Source organism: Staurois parvus, unplaced genomic scaffold (assembly GCF_062004578.1).
Source record: "Staurois parvus isolate SC_StPar_1 unplaced genomic scaffold, SC_StPar_1.0 ptg000811l, whole genome shotgun sequence".
NCBI classification, from domain to species: domain Eukaryota; kingdom Metazoa; phylum Chordata; class Amphibia; order Anura; family Ranidae; genus Staurois; species Staurois parvus.
The window spans coordinates 177,388-200,377 of NW_028318607.1; the positions used below are offsets into that span (position 1 = coordinate 177,388).

General features: G+C 45.2%; 1 protein-coding gene across 1 annotated transcript in view; it reads right to left on the reverse strand.

Annotated features, from left to right (window-relative positions):
• The window catches only part of MAP4K5 (mitogen-activated protein kinase kinase kinase kinase 5), a 171,869-nt gene that overhangs the window by 110,530 nt on the left and 38,349 nt on the right, over positions 1–22,990 (reverse strand). The window contains exon 2 of the mRNA XM_089654856.1: positions 2,224–2,281. Coding sequence (XP_089510982.1) covers positions 2,224–2,281 — 58 coding nt within the window. The remainder of the gene's footprint in view (positions 1–2,223; positions 2,282–22,990) is intronic.

Consider the following 22,990-nt stretch of genomic DNA (forward strand, 5'->3'; position numbering starts at 1 on the left):
TTTTTAAAGGGTGCCCCGGGACTGTCCATCTTTTTAAAGGGTGCCCCGGGACTGTCCATCTTTTTAAAGGGTGCCCCGGGACTGTCCATCTTTTTAAAGGGTGCCCCGGGACTGTCCATCTTTTTAAAGGGTGCCCCGGGACTGTCCATCTTTTTAAAGGGTGCCCCGGGACTGTCCATCTTTTTAAAGGGTGCCCCGGGACTGTCCATCTTTTTAAAGGGTGCCCCGGGACTGTCCATCTTTTTAAAGGGTGCCCCGGGACTGTCCATCTTTTTAAAGGGTGCCCCGGGACTGTCCATCTTTTTAAAGGGTGCCTTGACTGAAACAAGGTTAAGAAACACTGGATTAGAGGTTATGTGGGAATATGTAATATTACATTTGATTTGGTATTATCTGCTATAAGATGCAGAGTTGATTTGTTTGTAAATTTTATTGCACGATTGGTTTAGTACCTACCTAGTCACGTTTGTTTATGTTTAAGTGGTTTTCACTTTTTAGGAGCAGCGGTCAATCTACACTGCCGGCGTACTGCGGGGGATACATTTATTGTTTGTATATACAGATACACAGGCGCCACAATATTATTTATCAAATCAGGACAGAATTAGCTCGCAGGATTATCCTGTTCACACATATGAGGTTTAGAAACAGTTTCCATATAAGTCAATAGCCTGTAATCTGCAACTGAACTGCACTGCTCTGAAAGAGGACATGACTCTTTTTCAAACTGCACTGAATTGGCACCGCCAGTGCACCAGGCATGTGTGAACGGGCACCATAGGATGCAATGTCCCCCCCCCCCCCCCCCCAAAAAAAAAAGAATACATAGAAAACATATCACGGGTAGAACATAGGAGAAAGGTTCACTTTCTCCATTGACACCATGCACTATAAAAATATAGACGAAGGCTGGCCCTACATGGGTCAATTTCCGAATGATTCGACCTAAAATCGGACCTAAGAATAATCAGCCGATTTTTGCTCTGTTAGTGGAGCAATGGCACCGGACGATTTTCCTGGTTCCTCCCCATTCTGTTTATCGGGCATGCTGGAAATTCGTGAAAAACAACAGATTTTCGAAATCATTGGTGGCACCATTGGATTACAGAACAAACAATATATTCGATCAAAAAAACCTTTGAATTTTGACCCATGTATGGCCTGCTTTATTACATCTGGCCTTTACCATGGGCTTTGAGAGCTATCCTGACTGCCTGACTGACCCTGTCTGGACTAAGAGAAGATAAGACATACGCTCAGCATACCTGCATGAGTCAATGTCTTCACTGGCATGTGCCATAAATTATGTTTTTTATGCTGCTATACAATACATAAATTAACTGTACATTGCAAATTGCAATGATTTCATGATTGTGTAGCAACATACATGCATATTATGCAGAGAAACTATGTATAAATATAGCTACAGTGTGTAAGTACATGTCTGTGGACAAGAACAGAGGGCAAGGAAGATATTAGGGATCTCTATAGAAGTGCTCTCCACACTAGGAAGTCAGTAATCAAATGGGATGCAGGGCAGGATACACCTTTGTAGGTGCCGTCTGCTTCTAGCAGTCTGTGGTCTTCAGTGATTACATGGAGTGCAGAGCAGTAAAGTGCCTCCCTAGACAGACCACATTGAATCAAACAGGAAAACTTCCTCTCAGCCCTTGTTGCACAGTACAGACACAGACACTCTGAACTTAAGTAATGCAAATTTGGCCTGGACCTGCAGTGACTGTTCTCCAAACACATGGGACTTAAAGCTGGAAGTGAAAGGTTAAATCTGCAAATGTTGCTTGGTTATTCTACATATTAAAAGCATTCCTAGATTGTAAGCTCCAAGGATCAGGGCCCTCCTTTCCCTCTTGTATTGAACTGTATTGTTGCTGTATTGTCTCCCATTATATTGTAAAGCGCTGAGCAAACTGTTGGCGCCATAAATCCTGTATAATAATAATATATAAATCCTGTAGAATAATAATAATTTAGCTCATTAGGCCCATTGGTGAAAAATAAGGTAATGATAGGTAACAAATTAAAAGCAAAAAGCTCTTGGCTTTAACCCCGTGGTGCTTTCACAAGATTGATGTCTCGCAGCTGTTTGAACACTTCCTGCAAGGAAACCACGAGCGTGCTGAAGACACAGGATAACGAAACTCTGCGCAGCGACACATTAACCATTCACGGGAAAGCGTGCAAAATACAGCAGCGTCGACTCACCAGGCTCCAGCTTAATAATCTTCACTGCAGCCAGCTCTCCCGTCTGTAGATTTCTAGCCTGGAAACAAAACACACATAATATGCTGGTTACTCAACCAATTCCAGGAAACACACTTAAAATACATTTCTACTTCAGGAGACTCACATGAACAATAAATGAAAAAACAGTATTTAAAGCAGACTTTATGGCAAAAAAAAACAAACCAAAATACAAAAGCAAAAAAAACAAAAAAAAAAAAACAAACAAAAGCAAACAAAAGCAAACAAAAGCAAAAAAAAAAAAAAACACATTGTGCAGCCCAGTTATATATTCAATTCTAATAAAAAACATAACAAAAAGTCAGTTTCCCACCCCCAACTCTCCTGTTCAAAATGTAAAGAATATACAGACCACAGAGGCAAACAATTATATTCTCCCACTTCAACAACCTGTTTATACATATAAAAGATGAGCTGGAAGACTGGTTGCAGGGAAAATGGCTACCGCACAATGCCAACTCTGTCATGCCATTGGCAGGCTGGGGCAGTAAAACTTTATAATAGTCTCAATCTGCGGTTATTATAGTCATGAAAGCTGAACTCCAGGAATTACCTGTATACTTCCAATAATCCTAGCTTGGACCAATGTAGATATGCATACTTGATAAGACGGTTGAGGAAATTGGAAACCACTGTAGTAGTTGGTGCTACTACATCGATCGTAGCGATCTTCCAGATCCTGTTTGAGTGGCTGCTCCACCACAAGGGGTCATTGGCTCAGCACCACCACCTTCCATGAAATTATTGGTAATTTTTTTTTTAACCAATACAAGACACGCTCTGATTGAACAAGGCGGAGAGGAGGAGGGGCTATCAGTGTAGTAGTGTGAACCTTCACCACTTGAAGACCAAGCCTTTTCGGACACTTTTCGTTTACATGTAAAAATAAGTATTTTTTGCTAGAAAATCACTTAGAACCCCCAAATATTATATTTTTTTTTAATGTAGAGGCCCTAGAAAATAAAAAACATGGGTGTTGTCATTTTTTGTGTCACACGGTATATGCGCAGCGGTTTTTCAAACGCATTTTTTTTTAGATACACTTTTTTAAATTTTACTACACAAAAACACAAAAGAACACCCAATTGTTAGGTAGGATTTAATGTGATTTTACACATAGTAAATCGATAGCAAACATGTCATGCTTTAAAATTGAGCACGCCACTGCAACAGCGATAAACAAGGTACATTTTATTATCCATAGGCGAGGCTTTAAAAGCCTTTACAGGTCACCATTTTAGATTTACACAGGTCTGGTGCTAGAATTACTGCCCTCAATCTGACATTCGTGGTAATACCTCACATGTGTGGGACAATCACTGTTTGCACATGTGGGGGGACCAACACATGCGGTCACCTTTGAGAGAGTACAGGAGGACGGGGGCACTTTAGAATTTTTTTTTCTTTTTTTTTTGTACACTGTGGCTTTAAATTTGATTAAATCAATGTATATGGTATGAATAAGCCTGTGATAGCAATAAACAGTGACAGGTACTCTTTGTGGAGAGATCTGAGGTCTATTACACCCCAGATGTATTCACTGCCTTTAAAAGCATCTGATCACACCAAGATCAGTGTGATCAGACGCTTTCTCAATTAAAAAATGGTGTTATTTATATCTGGCAAAACTGGAAGCAATGAAAGATAAATCACTTCTGCTTTCCTATGCCATAGTCAGTCAGCGGAAGTGCTGGCTGGTCACTTAGATCTCCTGGTGGGATATGGGAGAGCCCGTGAGAGCTGCGGAAGGGGGCCGGAGGCCGAGTCAACCCCTCTCCTTGTAATCAGCTGAAGCCGACTGCTGAATACTAGATTAGGGGCTCTCCTGAAGAGAGACCCCCCCCCCCCCCAAACAGGGGAAGAAGGAACCTCAGGGCCACACATCACCCTTAGATTTCAAGGTATGCCTGAAAAGCCGAACCCTACCCTCCTGTTTGTGAAAGAAAGGACAAAAATTATTGCAGTGACAAACTTGAAAAATAAATAAAAATGCCAATCTGCAGTACAAGGCTAGGCCTTGCAGTCTGGTAACAAAAATTGTCCTGGCCTTGGATAAAATGCCTAGCCCATGAGTTGAGGGTGCAGATAAAAGCAGGTAGTATTGTGGCCTAGTGCTCATTCTCACAGTGGAGTCCCCAACCCATAGACACCATTTGACACCACGGGCTCTCTGACTTCCCAGCCCTCAGTCAGGCTAGGTAGCATTGCTCCAATCAGAAAGCACTTGGCCCTCAGAATCCACCACACCAGGGAAATACTCCTTACCTGCACCTTACCCAGGAGGCACTCAACTTGGTTCCTTTCATATGAGAAAGATTGCCCCAGGTTCCCAATCACACTAGGAGAGATACTATACAGCCGGTCATTCCAACCAGAAGGCCAGAATGATGGTGGAAAATCCCTACTGGACAATGATAAACAGATTCTACATTTGATCTAACTCCCTCCTCACTGGCCTGCCTCGCCGCTGGCTATCCCCACTTCAGTCGATCCTGAATACGGCTGCCAGACTCATTCACCTTTCCAACCGCTCCATCTCAGCCACCCCCCTCTGCCAATCCCTCCACTGGCTTCCGATTGCGCAACGGATCAAATTCAAAATCCTAACACTGATGTACAAAGCCGTCCACCATACTGCCCCGAACTACATCACTGACCTAATATCCAAGTACCACCCAACACGCACTCTCCGCTCCTCACAAGACCTCCTTCTCTCTAGTTTCCTGGTCTCCTCCTCCCATGCCCGCCTCCAGGACTTCTCCAGGGTGTCACCCATCCTCTGGAACTCCCTGCCCCAACCCATCAGATTATCACCTACTCTCCTCTCCTTTAGGCGCACCCTGAAAACCCATCTCTTCAGGGAAGCCTACCCCACCCCCTGCTAACTTGCCGACCTCCTCCACTCTTCCTACCACTCCATCACCCACAGCTATCTCCTCCTGTGCCACCATCCCCTCCCTCCTAAATTGTAAGCTGGAAAGAGCAGGGCCCTCGATCCCCTCATGTTTTGCATTGTATTGGTATTGTTCTGTCACATGTTTTGTCCCCCTTTGTAATGTACAGCGCTGAGCGAACTATTGGCGCTTTATAAATACTGTATAATAATAATAATAATAATCTTAGCTAAATGGAGAAGAGACTGAACGGCACAGGGTGTTTACATTTGGGGGGGGGACAAGTTGTTTAGGCTGCAGAAAAGAGGATTTCAACCATATATTAAGTGAGCAGATGGATGTGAGATGATCGAAGCAAAGGTGTTAACTTTTAGCTATACAATGGGTGTAGTGAATCTGTGAACCACTTCCAGTCCGGACACTTTTACCCCCTTCCTGTCCAGGCCAATTTTCAGCTTTCAGTGCTGTCACACTTTGAATGACAATTGCGCGGTCATACAACACTGTACCCTATGAGTTTTTTAGCATTTTTTTTGAGACAGATAAAGATTTATTTCAGTGGTATTTACTCACCACTGGGATTTTTATTTTTTTTGCTATATAAATGAAAAAGTCCAAAAACTTTGAAAAAAAAAGTGTTTTTCTTATAAAATATTGCAAATAAATAATATTTTATCATAAATCCCGGCCAAAATGTATTCAGTTATCTTTTTAGTAAAAAAAGTTTATAACCAAAAATAAAAAAATGTTTTACATTTTTTTTTTTTTTTTTTTTACATACTGTCACCCTAGCAGTACTTGTGGGGGATGATGAAAAAAACATTTTTTTTTCTCACACTGATTGCTTTTACACCCATAAAGGCATTTCTCCTTCTCTCTGGCTGCATTCTTGCAGCCATTGAGAAATACTGTGTGAGCTGTGATTGGTCACAGCTTGTCACATGGTACAAGGCTGTTGTGAATAGCCTTGTACCATGTGACCTCTGTGATCATTCACAGATTTCACACGTAGTAAACAATGATGTCAGAAGTGACATCATTGCTTACTACTCTTCATGTGATCACTGATTGGCCAATCAGTGATCACATGATCGGGACCTCGTACAGAGGTGCCGTACGATGATCAGTGTTCCACCGGATCGTGGTGCTGCGCGCTCCTAGGCAGCACACACAGTCCAAAATGGCGGGCGCCGTTTATGAACGGCAACCCGCCCCTGGACTGCCACCGTTCGGCCATTTATATACTACGGCCGGACGGCAAGTGGTTAAGACTTGCCGAACAGAATTAGGGCTTTAGTACATGGCTGCAGGTTTTTAAATCTAGACGCAGCACAGCTAAAATATAGTATATGTACTTTGAATTACATTTAGCCGTAGTTCTGCTTAAATGACAAAAATGATAACCACGTCACCGACACCCAGACGGATATAGTGTCCTATTGCTCTTCAGGCTTATTCCACAGAAGCAATGGGGTCAATATCTTGTACGGATGATGGCCTGAAACATCTGTATGCCAGCTGCAGAAAAGGCTCCAACGTTTTCAGCTGCATCTGTGCTATAAACCAGCAGCTTTCAAAGCAGAGAAGTCCAGGAGGATATAAAGCAACTGATCTGATGGGAAAAACGAACAAAGCTTTAGTCGAGTTGTGAGTTGCTTATGAGGTCCAAAAGGCCCCAACTGCAGCCTCTGACATCACCAAAGGCCAACTATCCAGGACTGCAGACATTCTAGAGAAAATGATGGTTAGAGACTGTACACATAATACAGCTTTGGTTGGAGACAGGGAACATGCTGCAGAAGACAGTGAGAATGGGAACAGAGGCTAGTAGAGATCACTGCCATTACCCCATTGCTAGTAGAGATCACTGCCATTACCCCATTGCTAGTAGAGATCACTGCCATTACCCCATTGCTAGTAGAGATCACTGCCATTACCCCATTGCTAGTAGAGATCACTGCCATTACCCCATTGCTAGTAGAGATCACTGCCATTACCCCATTGCTAGTAGAGATCACTGCCATTACCCCATTGCTAGTAGAGATCACTGCCATTACCCCATTGCTAGTAGAGATCACTGCTATTACCCCATTGCTAGTAGAGATCACTGCTATTACCCCATTGCTAGTAGAGATCACTGCTATTACCACATTGCTAGTATAGATCACTGCTATTACCACATTGCTAGTAGAGATCACTGCTATTACCCCATTACTAGTAGAGATCACTGCTATTACCCCATTGCTAGAAGAGATAACTGCTATTACCCCATTGCTAGTAGAGATCACTGCTATTACCCCATTGCTAGTAGAGATCACTGCTATTACCCCATTGCTAGAAGAGATAACTGCTATTACCCCATTACAAGTTAATGTCCCCACAACAGACTGTTGAGGTCCAAGGGCTTCACAAGAAGCACCTAAGGGCTGTAATGGGACCTTCTATCCTCAGGTTGGGCACCAGGACTTTAGTCCAAGCAAATTCAGGAAGGTGACCACAGTTGGTAGTTGATCTCCAACATGGCAGTGGACTACCTTCAACTTCCAACTACAGAGAAGTTATAGGGCTTATCACACAGCAAGGAGCTGTAAAAATTAATTGGTACAACAAATGCATCCCAACAATCATACAAAAGACATCCATGGCATAGCAATAGTAAGCTAGTTGTACTGTTTGGTAAAAAGCCTTAATCGACTTCTAGGCCCCTTTCAGATGGGGCAGACCCATCAACGGATCTCTCCGCTGATCCCCGCTGAGAAAGCAGATGACAGGTCTGTGTCCACTCCGCTGCTGCAGAGCGGACATAGACAGCCCACTGTTTTTTATGGGACGGTCAGATGGAAGTGGACCGCCTGTCCGTTTCCACCAGACTGTCGTTCGATTAGATCTGCCAGATGGATGGGGGAGCAGATTGGATGCTGTATGCACAAGCACCTCTCAGCACAAAGCTCCCAATTACATTAGCTTCCTCTTTTCCTTACATGTTAATGCATCGCGGCATCTTGGGCCTCATGTCAAATGTTTGTAAGAAAGACTTTCAGTAATTCCTTCCAAGCAATCCATCCTCTTTTTCCTTTCCAGTTGTTACAGCGAGCAACAGAATTGAGGACAAACAGCGAGGCTTTAATTACATGTGCCAGTATATGCAAAGATTTAGTCCAACATGACTCCGCACAGAATGGCTATTTTTCTGTGCCATGTAGTAGAGGTACAGTGAAGGAAATAAGTATTTGATCCCCTGCTGATGTTGAATGTTTTCCCACTCGAAAAAGAAATGATCGGTCTAAAAATCGAATGGTAGGTGTATTGTAACACAGAGAGACAGAATAGCAACAAAAAATTCAAAAGAAATGCATGTCTAACAAATGATGACTGATTTGCATGTTCATGAGGGAAGTACGTATTTGATCCCCTTCACAAAACATGACTTAGTACTTGGTGGCAAATCCTCTGTTGGCATTCTTTGTGAGTGGGCATCATTTGTTAGACATGCATTTCTTTTGAATTTTTTGTTGCTATTCTGTCTCTCAGTGTTACAATACACCGACCATTCGATTTTTAGACTGATCATTTATTTGTGAGTGGGCAAACATTCAAAATCAGCAGGGGATCAAATACTTATCTCCTTCATTGTAGGTGATGGATTATTAGAAAAGTACAATACAGTGAGGTGAAGACATGAGGCATATCTACTACATGACATGGACGACATGGTGAAAAACTGAAATTTGGTGTGTGCTATTATGTAAATCGTACATGACCAGCAGACACACAGCTCATCGGCATCATCAGAATTTAGAGCCAACCCAAACATCACCATACACTGAATATTATCTTATCACTGACCACATAAAACCTTTGTGATAAGCACTGAGGCTTGGCTTTCAATTGTTTTATGACTTTCAGAAAGTCAAGAGGCTTGATCATTACTGTACCAGTAACAAAGACTGCATTTGTATATAGTGTGCAAAGGCAGCATAGTGGCTATGTGGTTAGCACTTTCACCTAGCACTAGGGTCACCAGTTCAAATCCTGACCATGGCACTACCTGCCTGGAGTTTGCATGTTTCCCCTTGTGCGGCTTTCCTCCCACACTCGAAAGACATGCTGGTAGGTGAATTGGCTCCTGTCTACATTGGCCCCTAGTATGTATATGTATGGATGTGAGTTAGGGACCTTAGATTGTAAGCTCCTTGAGGGCAGGGAGAAATGTGAATGTAAAAAATAAATTTGCAGTATTTTTCCATCTTTCTACCAGGTAAATAAAATATTAAACAGAATCAGAGAGAGCACGAGAGAGAAAGACTTTGGAGAGAGAAGCAAAAAAAAAAAGTAAGACAACAGAGCCCAGAGGGGCAGCGCCCAGAGCCAAGAGGGGCAGCGCCCAGAGCCAAGAGGGGCAGCGCACAGAGCCAAGAGGGGCAGCGCACAGAGCCAAGAGGGGCAGCGCACAGAGCCAAGAGGGGCAGCGCACAGAGCCAAGAGGGGCAGCGCACAGAGCCAAGAGGGGCAGCGCACAGAGCCAAGAGGGGCAGCGCACAGAGCCAAGAGGGGCAGCGCAGGAAAAGGCAGGAAGAAAAAAAAAGAAAAGAAAAAGAGAAGCAAAGAAAAGAAAAATGAAAAGAAATAAAGAAAAAGAAGAGAAAGATGGGTAAGAAGTGAGAATAGAAAATATTTGGGAGAAAAAAAGACAGCCAGGAAAATAAAGCAAAATGTCAACAGATTGGGGGGAGACTAAGATAAATTTAGGGGGGCGGGACAGAGTACAGCTGGGTATACACATCAAAATTAGTCTGGTTCAGCAGGAACTGGGCGAATACCAATACACGTGTACCAGTCTGTTCAACAGAAGTCAATTAGACTGGCTTTTACCGAATGGTCCTGCTGGCAGCCAATGGCTGCAACTCTGTCTGGGTACAGGAGCAGTCCCCGCTGTGAGAAAACAATAGTGCGGCAGAGGAGATCCTTGTATCCATATCTCTTTTATGGATGTTGGGGATCTGTCAGTTTCTTTTTGTTCAACTTGCTGGTTGAACAAGAAAAGAAAAATACAAAAAACTGTCCATGTATGCCACGCTTAAGAGAACATGAAAAAAAGAAAAAGGCGAGTGCAGATGGTAGGGAAATAATGAGTATGGAAGTACAAGGGGAAAACAAAGAAGAAGCAATGTGTTGGGATAGACAGAATGGACACACACAGCAACAAATCATATCCTATGTGAATGTTTTCAAAAGCATAAATAAAACAAGATTTGTTTTTCCCCCTTTTCTTCTCTTCTTTCAGCTACTGTAATAAATGGGTCCATTGCAGGGCGAAGTCTTCTAGTGAAGTAATCGAGTACAGGAGCTGATGAGAAGGGGTCACTGAAACCTCAGCTGGTACTTGAAGTGTCCCGGAAGCCCCAGAAGACTCTGGTATTTGGCTGGCCGTGGAATCTCAGCTGCTTGTGGATTAGGTAGGGAACAGGCTGCAAAGGGATCGCAGTAACGCAATATTCCTGGCAACGTCCCACCATCAGATCACACTACGGGCAGACATTTCACATGAGGCACACCACACAGAGCTATGCCACATCCAAAGCAAGCCTTACAAATCACAACGTCCACGTGCAAACAGCAGAAACAAGGGCTAGCCCCTGGAACTCCAGACAAAAATACAGTTGTGAAAGGCATTTTTCTGCCGATGGACTTTTTACTCTGTGCAGCTGGTCTTGTGATACACACATCTACCACACTACCGCCCAGTCTAGCAGGTGACAACCCTATTTTGTGGTTCAGCAGTGCAACTTCCTGTGTCACCAGTGCATCCAGGATGGACAATGAATCTGCGTCGTCACCTCTATGCTATCAGCAGAGTAGTGGAATAATCCTCCCACCTGCGCAGTGTCTGAATATCAACATTAACTGAGAAGAGTTACAATCTTTTAGCAGGTAAACTATCAGAACACATTACATACTTCAGCTATTCACCGGAAGTTTCACTTCAAACTGGGGACACTGAGTTTGGCCAATAGTAGCGAAAAGAGAGCATCATGTGACCATTGCCTAAGACCTCAGCAATGTCACCACTTCCGAGGCCTGTGACTTTGTAGGAGCCTTTTACTATATATTGCAATAGACTTCTATGTAATACCGAAAACCTTAGGCTGAATTTACACGGGCTTGAAATAAAATTCAGGGAAAACGGATTTAAAATTCCACCCATTTTATGCACATTTTAACATGCGCTGCCTTGTGCAGGTAAGACGCGCTTTATTGTTCATTAACCACTTCCCATCCGGCCCATGTATATAAACGGCCGGGCGGTGGCAGTGCAGGGTCGGGTGGCCGTTTATAAACGGCCTCCCCGCACCCTGGGAGCGTGCCGGTGCCCGCTGTGTCCTCCAGACACAGAGGAACACCGATTGTCGGACGGGACCTCTGTGCGAGGTCCCGATCATGTGATCACTGATTGGCCAAACAGTGATCACATGAACAGTAGTAAGCAAGATGTCACTTCTGACATCTTGAGCAGAGGGATCCATTGGCTTCTGCTGCTGTCAATTAAATCCAGTTATGAGGGAGTGGGGGGGAGTCAAGCTGCACCGTGTGTGCCAATGGATACACAGTGCTTTGGCTCGGTATCAAGTCCACAGATGGAATGGGCTTTCTATGGTGGCACACAGAGAAGAGAAGGAGCCCAGAGCGCCGTCAGGGGACCCTAGAAGAAGAGGATCAAGATGGCTCTGTGCAAACCATTGCACAGAGCAGGGGAGTATAGCATGTATATTACTTAAAAAAAAATAAAAAATACTGTACAATCACTTTAATTCGTGTTTTTTTACATCTGTCTAGAGTTCAGCTTCAATTATAAAACTCTAAATAAGGAATAAGCCTTCACACAAAGCAAATCATTTTTCTTTTAGGAATTGATATTCTACTTAGACAATAGTTTATGTTTATATCCAAATTCTGAATTCTATTTTGCCAGCTAACATGACAGCCACTTCCAGCAGATGGGTGGGTGCTGGAGACACTGCACAGGGCTGTGAGTAGAACATTAATCTGTGTCTGTTTAGACATGTTTGCCGTGTTGGATTGTGCATGTCATATGTTCCCTTTAAGCAGGGATGACAGGTCATAATTTACAAGCCCCATTATCAAATCCTTCACACAAAGGAACATAAACCCGCATGTAGCCTGCAAAGGAGCCCGTGGACTTAAATACCAGCCTGTGTGTCCATGATTAGCCTACAGGGAGTTGTCTGCCCCATTGTCAATGAGACAGAGAGCGGAGTGTTTGTCTAGTAATAGAGAATGCTGTGCCAGTGACATCTCAGTACACACAGTGACTGTCACAGAGAACACACAGACTCCACATTCTATTACACAACACAGATTCCTGACCTCCTGATGGCAGATGTAGGTGTCGGCTCTACTACAGAAACACAACACAGATTCCTGACCTCCTGATGGCAGATGTAGGTGTCAGTTCTACTACAGGAACACAACACAGATTCCTGACCTCCTGATGGTAGATGTAGGTGTCCGCTCTACTACAGAAACAACACAGATTCCTGACCTCCTGATGGCAGATGTAGGTGTCGGCTCTACTACAGGAACACAACACAGATTCCTGACCTCCTGATGGTAGATGTAGGTGTCGGCTCTACTACAGGAACACAACACAGATTCCTGACCTCCTGATGGTAGATGTAGGTGGCGGCTCTACTACAGGAACACAACACAGATTCCTGACCTCCTGATGGCAGATGTAGGTGTCAGTTCTACTACAGGAACACAACACAGATTCCTGACCTCCTGATGGCAGATGTAGGTGTCAGTTCTACTACAGGAACACAACACAGATTCCTGACCTCCTGATGGCAGATGTAGGTGTCGGCTCTACTACAGGAACACAACACAGATACCTGACCTCCTGATGGCAGATGTAGGTGTCGGCTCTACTACAGGAACACAACACAGATTCCTGACCTCCTGATGGCAGATGTAGGTGTCGGCTCTACTACAGGAACACAACACAGATGCCTGACCTCCTGATGGCAGATGTAGGTGTCAGCTCTACTACAGGAACACAACACAGATTCCTGACCTCCTGATGGCAGATGTAGGTGTCGGCTCTACTACAGGAACACAACTCAGATTCCTGACCTCCTGATGGCAGATGTAGGTGTCGGCTCTACTACAGATACACAACACAGATTCCTGACCTCCTGATGGCAGATGTAGGTGTCAGCTCTACTACAGAAACACAACACAGACAGTGATAAGAGGCTAATAAACACCTACAGGCCAAAAACTGAGCAACTCCAGCAAAAGAGCAAATATACACAAACCAGAACTCTCATTCCAACCTGAAAAAAAGATTTAAAAGGAATGCAAATACTCTACTGATACAACCAACTACACTGCAGTATATGTCTGCACAGCATTAAAAAAAAAAAAAAACAGTAACAAAATTGTGAAGACGTATGTAAACCTAATGACTAAAATCTCATGATCTCAAGTTAAAGTGGAACTGCACTGCATCTGGGCACCACAAACCAAAAATGCTATTTAATTTGTTTTTAAAGCGGAGTTCCACCCAAAAGGGAAAGTTCTGCTTTAAGAACTGGTACCCCCGCTTCCCATCAAGGTTTGCCACCTTTGGGAAGCAGGGGGTGGGGTTGTGGGTACCCGAAATTGACAAGTACCCGCTCCCACTTCCGTTGCAATGGCATAGGTGATCGGAAATTGTCCCTGGCCCCTCCCTCCCCGTAGTCTTCTGGAACATGTGACAGGTCCTAGAAGACTACGGGACCACAAGAGGGGTGCCGTAGAAGAGCAGGGGCCATTGAAGAAAAGTTAAGTTTACAGTGATTGTAAAGTCATTTTTTTGTCATACTGGCCCCTGCTCTGCACAGAGCAGTCCTGATCCTCCTCTGCTCAGGTCCCCTGCTGGCATCCTTGGCTCCTCCTCCTCTCACTGTGCCACCATAGGAAGCTACTTTCTATGGTGGCACACGTGGCCTGGATCCCAAGGCTTTGTGCATCTATTGACACACAGTTCCACTAGGCCCTAACCCCTCTCACTGGATTTGATTGACTGCAGCATGAGCCAATGGCAGTGGGGGAGAGGGAGGGGCCACTGCTCTCAGGCACAGTGCTGAATCAAGATCAGGCTCAGGTAAGTATTTGGGGGGCTGGAAGGGAGCGGACGACAGAAAGTTTTTGTTTTTTTACCTTGATGCAAAGAATGCACGAGGGTAAAAACCCTTCAGCCTTTACAACTACTTTAACTCCACTTTAAAGTAGAGTTTCAGCCCCCCCCCCCTCCCAAAAATGAAAAGTCTGCAGCTACAAATACTGTAGCTGCTGATTTTTAATATTAGAGAAATTACCTGTCCAGGGATCGAGTGGTGTCCTCACCCCAATTCTTCAATCAGTTTTCAGGTGCTGACGCCGCCATTTTGACTAAGGGAAACCTGCTTGCGGCTTCACAGTCGGTCTACTGTGCATGCATGAAGCATGCAGAGCTTTGTGGATGGTCTTGGAGGGGGGGGGGGGGGGGGAGGAAGGAGAGTTTATTTGGAACCTGCCAAAACAAGGTACAACCCCCCCCCCCCCCAAATGTGGCAGTGGAGGGGAGTGGGGGCTGGGGGGAGGAGGCAGATAAGCTCCACTTTAAGCTTTGAAAATGAATAAAAGCCGACTGCTGGACATGCACAACTGTTCTACTTTCTGGCTGCTACAATTTTGATCAATTGTCTCTAAAATCCATTTATAAACCGTGTTGGTAGACAGGTGATTATTATAAACTGCAGATTTAAGAGATTAAAACCAACTTTTGAAATAACATTAAAGTGGTTGTAAAGGCTCAAGGTTTTTTACCTTCATGCATTCCATGCTCCCCCCCCCCCCCCCAGCCCCCCCAATACTTACCCAAGTCCCCCTCTCGATCCAGTGATTTGCACTGGAGTCTCAGCTATACCGGGACTCCTCCTCATTGGCCGAGACAGCAGCAGCAGCCACTGGCCCCCGCTGCTGTCAATCACACCTAGTGAGCCAATGAGAAGAGAGGAGGCGGGGCAAAGCCACAGCTTAATGAGTGAATAGACACATTGAGCAGCGGCTTGGGAGTACGCATGCTCTGGTGCCCCCATAGCAAGCTGCTTGCTGTGGGGGCACCTGATAGGAGGGAGGGACCAGAAGTGCAGGCAGGGCACCCGGGAAGAGGACAATCCAGGCTGCTCTGTGCAAAACCACTGCATCACTTTAAAGCAAACCTTCAGCCCCACTTTGTACTGGCACCAGCACCTCTCTGGCACTGCCATTATAGTGTGCGCAGATGTGCAAAAGGGCTGTCTGAGCTTTGGGCCCTAACCAAGCCCTTCAGCACATGGTGATTTTCTGTGCATTTGCAAAGAGTGAGGTTTTGGGACTTCCATAATAGCAATCATTGCAGATGCATGTGCAGATGTACCACAGGGCTCGCTAGGGCCCGAAGCCCTGTGGCATATCTGTGCACGTGAAATGGGCGGGAGGAGACATGTAATCCTTCCCTAGGAGGTTCTGCACAAATACATAGTATTGGCCTAAAAAAAAAAAAAAATATGTCCAACTGTAAAAGAGGAAGGGGTGAGGAGGAAGGGGAGAGGAGGAAGGGGAGAGGAGGAAGGGGAGAGGAGGAAGGGGTGAGGAGGAAGGGGTGAGGAGGAAGGGGTGAGGAGGCAGGGCAACACAACCTATACTTTACATTGAAGGTCCAATTTGACATGGAAACAATTACATGTGAGCTTAGTATTTAGATTATCAACTTTAAATCAGGCCTGGGAAGATAGCTCAAGGCAGAACTTTCAAGGACTCATAATAGTTTTAGGGCTTTCTTTCCCATTTTTTAATAAAATAAAGTACACGTGCAATTCCCATGCAGGAAGGTTTTCAGCTATCCATAGCAAACAAACACTTCATACCAATCTCCTGGCTCGCTCTTGCAGTGCCATTGCTCTGACATCAAACGTAGGCTCTTATCTGTCCCCTCCAGACACTTCCAGCAGCTGTTTTGCATCCATGCAATGCTGACCGCTCCCTTACAGCCACACAGCCCGTGGGGAGGATGGAGCCCTGAGCAAGGTTGCGGTTAGGAACCATGGGGCCACATACAGCCAACCTGGCAGACCCCCCCCCCCCCCCTTCCAAAAAAAAAAAAAAATCAGTTTACTAGGATTGTTATGAATGTACACAGTTAGTGATTGGTATCAATCACTCATTGTGTTCATTCGGGAAAGGAAGGGGCTGGTACATGGGAAGTATTTATCGGATCCTTCACCAGCTCTCCATTCTGAAAGATCTTATTGTGTGCTTGCAGCTGCTGAAAGAAGAGGAAGGAAGATGGAAGCACTGCAAGGGTGGGAAGCACACAGGGAGGGTGATGAGTGTGGTGGGGGGCAATTACTGGAACGGATTCCCTGTATGGCTCTCTCTGCAGCAGCTGAAAACCAGTGGGAGGGAGAGGAGAAGAAGCCAACTTTCAGCTGCTGCAGATAGCCATACAGGAGATTGGTTCCAGTAATTATTCCCTCCTACCATACCAATCACCCTCCTTGCCCACATCCAATTCACCCAGCTGCCTGGGCCCTGTACAGGAGGACTGGAGTTATCCCCTTCTCCACGGCCCTGGCCTTGAGCTACACTCACTCCCTAACCAAAGGTCCCCTGTAGAATCACCGAGAGCTGGTCGCTCACAAAACGTCGACCTACGGTTAGAGACGTCGCCTCTCTATGAAGCCAACAAGCTCCGGAACCCGAACCAAAATTTAACATGCCCCCAGAAAACCAACAAGCTTGTTTTTATCTATATGACCTTGAGCCCCTCACCCTGCATGGGTCAGATCTCTTGGGGACACAAACAGTTTATAATCGTCCAATTTGGTCTCACCTGCCAAACACTCTGGCATTGTCCACCATGACACAGCGCTGTTCTGCACATAGGCTAATGGGTTATTCCTAATTTTATACTAGTCAATGTAGTAAAATGTTTTGGGAATATTAATCCAGTACCCCGGATCTCTCCCACCTACTATCGTGCCTCCATGATGTAGATCCTGCCTTGGGTCATAGAACACCTGAAAAGAGCTGGTGTCCGATACGCAGCAAAAAAAAAAAAAAAGTTATAGTGATATCTCCTGCTGGAGGGTGCTGCAAGGGGGTCACCTTTCCTAGCACCATACTTCCACTTTAAATGAAGAAATCCCAACCAGGTCCAGGTTGCATGATGGTCTCTCTTGTCGAAACCCAACAAATGCAACACTGTGGTAATCATTGTTTTGTAGGGGAGTGCTGGAGCGTGCAAGGCAGATTTCTAACAGGCTTCCACTTAATCCCCGACTAATTATATAGAGAATGGTTTACTGCGAGCAGAGAGTCAGTGCGACCTGCCAAGTCCCTGCTATGCTTCTTGCTGATATGGCCCTACCAAGGCTTGTTTGATGTGCAGATCACCGGCCATCATCATCATCATTTTAGTACAAATAATAAAAGTTTAACTATACATGCACTCTACAGATCAGATCAGCCCCCCCCCCCAATCCAATCCACACACAATTGTATTTTAAAAGCACATGTAAACCCTAAAGCTGGGTACACACTAACAGCTTCTCTGGGCAGCACAGTGGCTAAATGGTTAGCACTTCCGCCTGGCAGTACTAGGGTCGTTGGTTCGAATCCCAGCCACGGCACCACGGTACTCCAAAGACATGCTGGTAGGTTAATTGGCTCCTGTCTAAATTGTCCCTAGTATGTGTATGTATGAATGTGAGTTAGGGAACCTAGATTGTACGCCCATTGAGGGTTAGGGACCTTAGATTGTACGCCCCTTGAGGGTTAGGGACCTTAGATTGTACGCCCCTTGAGGGTTAGGGACCTTAGATTGTACGCCCCTTGAGGGTTAGGGACCTTAGATTGTACGCCCCTTGAGGGTTAGGGACCTTAGATTGTACGCCCTTTGAGGGTTAGGGACCTTAGATTGTACGCCCCTTGAGGGTTAGGAACCTTAGATTGTACGCCCCTTGAGGGTTAGGGACCTTAGATTGTACGCCCCTTGAGGGTTAGGGACTGATGTGAATGTACAATATATATGTAAAGCGCTGTGTAAATTGACGGCACTATATAAGTACCTGAAATAAATAAAATCCAGCAGAGCAAAAAAAAAAAACTGCAGAGCCCGAGAGAAGCTCACTGTGCTATCTATGCGATGTTAGTACAGCAATCTCCTAGTACAGCTATTGTGTCCTGACATGGGGACTGCCCAACCTCATTGGCTGCCAGCACTGATCAGATGCAGATCAAATGCTGGTTTTTCCAATCGGCCGGCTTCTATTGGACAAGCAGGTTGTACACGAGCTGCACATCAGCCAGTTTCTATTGAAAGTTGCTGGTACCGGACGATATTCAGCTCATATGTATGGGGCTTAACAATTAACTCTTTATTTGCTCCTTTTTGGACTGTAAAATGTATCAATAAAATGGTTTTATTATAACTGTTTGATAAGTGCCAAAATAAAAAGAAAACAAAACAGAAAACCCAAAACAAAACAAACAAAAACATCCAAAAACAAAAAACAAAAACAAACAAAAAAAACCAGTAACCCTGCCACAAACCTGATAACCTCCTAACTTCCTGAGGATTGTTCATTGCTCGTTCACACCATGTGCAGTGACCTGTGTTTTTCTGTGCTGGATAGATGCAGGCCATTACTAGGACACAATTGTTTTCGGTGTTCTGTTCACACCATGGCGCTGGTGTGATGTGCGGTGCAGACAAACGCAACATGTCTGCAGCACACGGAATGGCACCACAGTAGTTCTTTAAAGGTTCTAAGGGCAGAAGGTTTTTAACTTCATGCATTCTATGTATGAAGATAAAAAACCTACTACATGCAGCTCCTCCCAGCCCCCCTTATGCATACCTGAGCCCGATCTTGATTCAGCGATGTGCAGAGAAGCAGCAGCTCTGTGGGCTTTCTACTCACTGGACAGATAGGCAGCAGAGAGAGCCATTGGGTCCTGCTGCAGTCACTTACAGCTAATGAAGAGGGGGGGGGGAGGGGTGAGCTCTTCTCTGTGTGTTAATGAAAACAGAGCCGGCTCAGGAGCAAGCACACACAAGTAACCCCATAGCAAGAAGCTTGCAATGGCAGCACTCAGCAGAGGAAAGGAACCAGAAGCGCCTGCAGATGACCCAAGAAGAGGATCGGGACTGCTCTGTGCAAAACTACTGCACAGAATAATTCTGACTTTTTATTTTTTTAATCACTTCCTGTCTGGCCCATGTATATAAACGGTCGGACGGGAGCAGTGCAGGGGCGGGTGGCCGTTTATAAACATCTTTCCCCCTCCCTGCTTGTGCGCGTGTTCCCTGGGAGTGCACAGCACCGCGATCCGGTGCACCGATCGTTGTACGGGACCTCTGTGTGAGGTCCCGATCATGTGATCACTGATCGGCCAATCAGTGATCACATGAATAGTAAGATGTCACTTCTGACATCATTGCTTACTACGTGTGAAATCTGCGAATGATCACAGAGATCCCATCCTACAAGACTATTCACAACAGCCTTGTGCCATGTGACAAGCTGTGACCAATCACAGCTCACAAAGTATTTCTCAATGGCTGCAAGAATGTAGCCAGAGAGAAGGAGAATTATGAGTGTAAAAGCAATCAGTGTAAATAAAAAAAAAAAAAAATCTTCATTGCCCCCCACAAGTAGTACAGTGTCACCATGGTGACACTGTACTGCTGGGGTGATAGTGTGTAAAAAAAATATATATATATAAAAAAAAGGTAAAAAAAAAAAAGTAAAAAGTTTTTTGAACAATTATAATTTTTGGTTATAAACTAATTTGGGTTTTTTTTTTTTTTTAATTAAAAAGATAACTGAATAAATATTGGCCAAGATTTATGAAGAAAGATTTGCAAAATTTTATAAGAAAAACACTTTTTTTCAAAATTGTTGCACTTTTTCATTTATATAGCAAAAAAAAAAAAAAGAAATCCCAGTGATTAATAAATACCACCAAAATAAAGTTTTATCTGTCTCAAAAAAAAAAATGCAAAAAAATTCATATGAGTACAATGTTGCATGACCGCGCAATTGTCAAAGTGTGCTAGCACTGAAAGGTGAAAATTGGCCTGGGCAGGAAGGGGGTACAAGTGTCCGGACTTGAAGTGGTTAATGAAGTTTTTTGCCTTTAAAATCACTGTATTGCACTGCCCTACCAAGTAGTTCTTTGACTTCTGTTCCTGAAAACTGCTCCATCACATTACATAAAGCAGCTCAGACAGCTAGACCAAAATTCAGTCCACCATGTAAACAAAAGGTGGATGATTTGCATGGAAGCACAGGAAGACATGTCCCAACCTTGCTGCTTCTTCAAACACAGGCTTCTACTTCAGTTAAAAGTGAAATTCCAGGAGCTCTGACATTCATAGACTTTGAGGAATCCCCCTTAGGGAGCCTTTTCATGCAAATCAAGGCTGTAGCCTGTAAACCTTCCACTACAGAGGCCACCAAAACAAGAGCACTGCAATTAAAGGGAACCGATCAGTAGAGCATAAAGGGATAGCTGGAGCATTAAAGTACCACTGTGGTGCCCAGGGGCGGACTGACAACTCATGGGGCCCCCGAGCAATAGGGGATCATGGGGCCCCTGTGTCCTTGCCCAAACTCAAAAAAGCCTATGAAAAAAGGTACCAGGGGCATCTCATGGGGCCCCCTACTGACCCCAGACCCTCGGGCAGTGCCCGAGTTTCCAAATGGTCAGTCCGCCCCTGGTGGTGCCTGCCCACCGTACAGCCAAAGAGCCTGTGATGCATGATTGGGACTATCTAAACTCTATGTCAACTGATAACTACCCAAGTATCAAGAGCTCCCAGGACCTGAAAACCTGCAGCTGAATTCAAGGTGGATGTAAACAAAATGGGGCAGAGTTACAGTAGGCATTGATGAAGTTGTCATTAGATGCAGTTTGTAAATTTAATGTATTATCTGTAAATCCAGCTAGTACCGAAACTACTGCTCCACAAAGTCAGATTTAAAAAAAAGGTACATCATTAGGTGAACGAAACGATTATAAAAACAAAAGAACTGTATTAGCTCTTATTAAAAAGGTACACAAAACAAAATAAAAAAAAAAACACAAAAATAATTTAAAGGTTCAGTAATTAAACACGGCCCAGGATCGGGTCAGACCACATAATCACATACCCATCAGCTTTACAGCAACAACTATGATAGTACTGTATACAAGGCCTTCTTCCGGTGTTCACCGTTGACCCGTTTCATGGAATTGCTGCTTCTTCAGGAAAAGGCAGTAGTGAAATAACCCATTAAAATATTCAGCAAAATATAGATAGTTGTTACAATTATTGCAATTATCTATATTTTGATTAGTGGCTGAAAGTGTTAGCTGGGTCATCAACAAAAGGGAGCCTAGGGGCCCTATGGATATCCATGGGGCCCAGCTACAACCTTGATGCTACTGCAGTAAAAAAAAAAAAAAAAAAGATGAATAGCACACTTGGCTTAAAGTGTTACTAAACCCGCAACAGTAGAATCATCCACTGTCCCCAACTCATCTGATAGAACAGAGACTTGGAAGCAAGCTGCATATGCTCAGTTTGGTGTGCATTGCTAGAGTTTTTTTTTTTTTCTTGGTAGGGTGCATGTGATCAGCACAGGGCCAATCAGCACTGTCCAGACAGAGGTCAGGAGTCCTGCAGTCTCATAGGACAGTGAGAAGAATAAAAACTTCTGCAAGCTTTAACCAGTGTTCACGAGACTGCTCTAACTGCTGATGAGAAAAAGTATTTAGCAGTTTATAGTTAGTAAAATAATTGCATTTCTGTGTACTGTGGGAGACCAGATCTAGTGAACGCAGGGGGGTGCGGGGAGACCAGATCTAGTGAACGCAGGGGGGTGCGGGGAGACCAGATCTAGTGAACGCAGGGGGGTGCGGGGAGACCAGATCTAGTGAACGCAGGGGGGTGCGGGGAGACCAGATCTAGTGAACGCAGGGGGGGGTGCGGGGAGACCAGATCTAGTGAACGCAGGGGGGGGGGTGCGGGGAGACCAGATCTAGTGAACGCAGGGGGGTGCGGGGAGACCAGATCTAGTGAACGCAGGGGGGTGCGGGGAGACCAGATCTAGTGAACGCAGGGGGGTGCGGGGAGACCAGATCTAGTGAACGCAGGGGGGTGCGGGGAGACCAGATCTAGTGAACGCAGGGGGGTGCGAGGAGACCAGATCTAGTGAACGCAGGGGGGGTGCGAGGAGACCAGATCTAGTGAACGCAGGGGGGGTGCGAGGAGACCAGATCTAGTGAACGCAGGGGGGTGCGGGGAGACCAGATCTAGTGAACGCAGGGGGGTGCGGGGAGACCAGAACTAGTGAACGCAGGGGGGTGCGGGGAGACCAGATCTAGTGAACGCAGGGGGGTGCGGGGAGACCAGATCTAGTGAACGCAGGGGGGTGCGGGGAGACCAGATCTAGTGAACGCAGGGGGGTGCGGGGAGACCAGATCTAGTGAACGCAGGGGGGTGCGGGGAGACCAGATCTAGTGAACGCAGGGACTGAGGAGACCAGAGATCGTGAATGCAGGGTCCGGGGAGACCGGATATAGTGAATGCAGGGTCCGGGGAGACCAGATATAGTGAATGCAGGGTCCGGGGAGACCAAAGATAGTGAATGCAGGGTCCGGGGAGACCAGAGATAGTGAATGCAGGGTCCGGGGAGACCAGAGATAATGAATGCAGGGTCCGGGGAGACCGGATATAGTGAATGCAGGGTCCGGGGAGA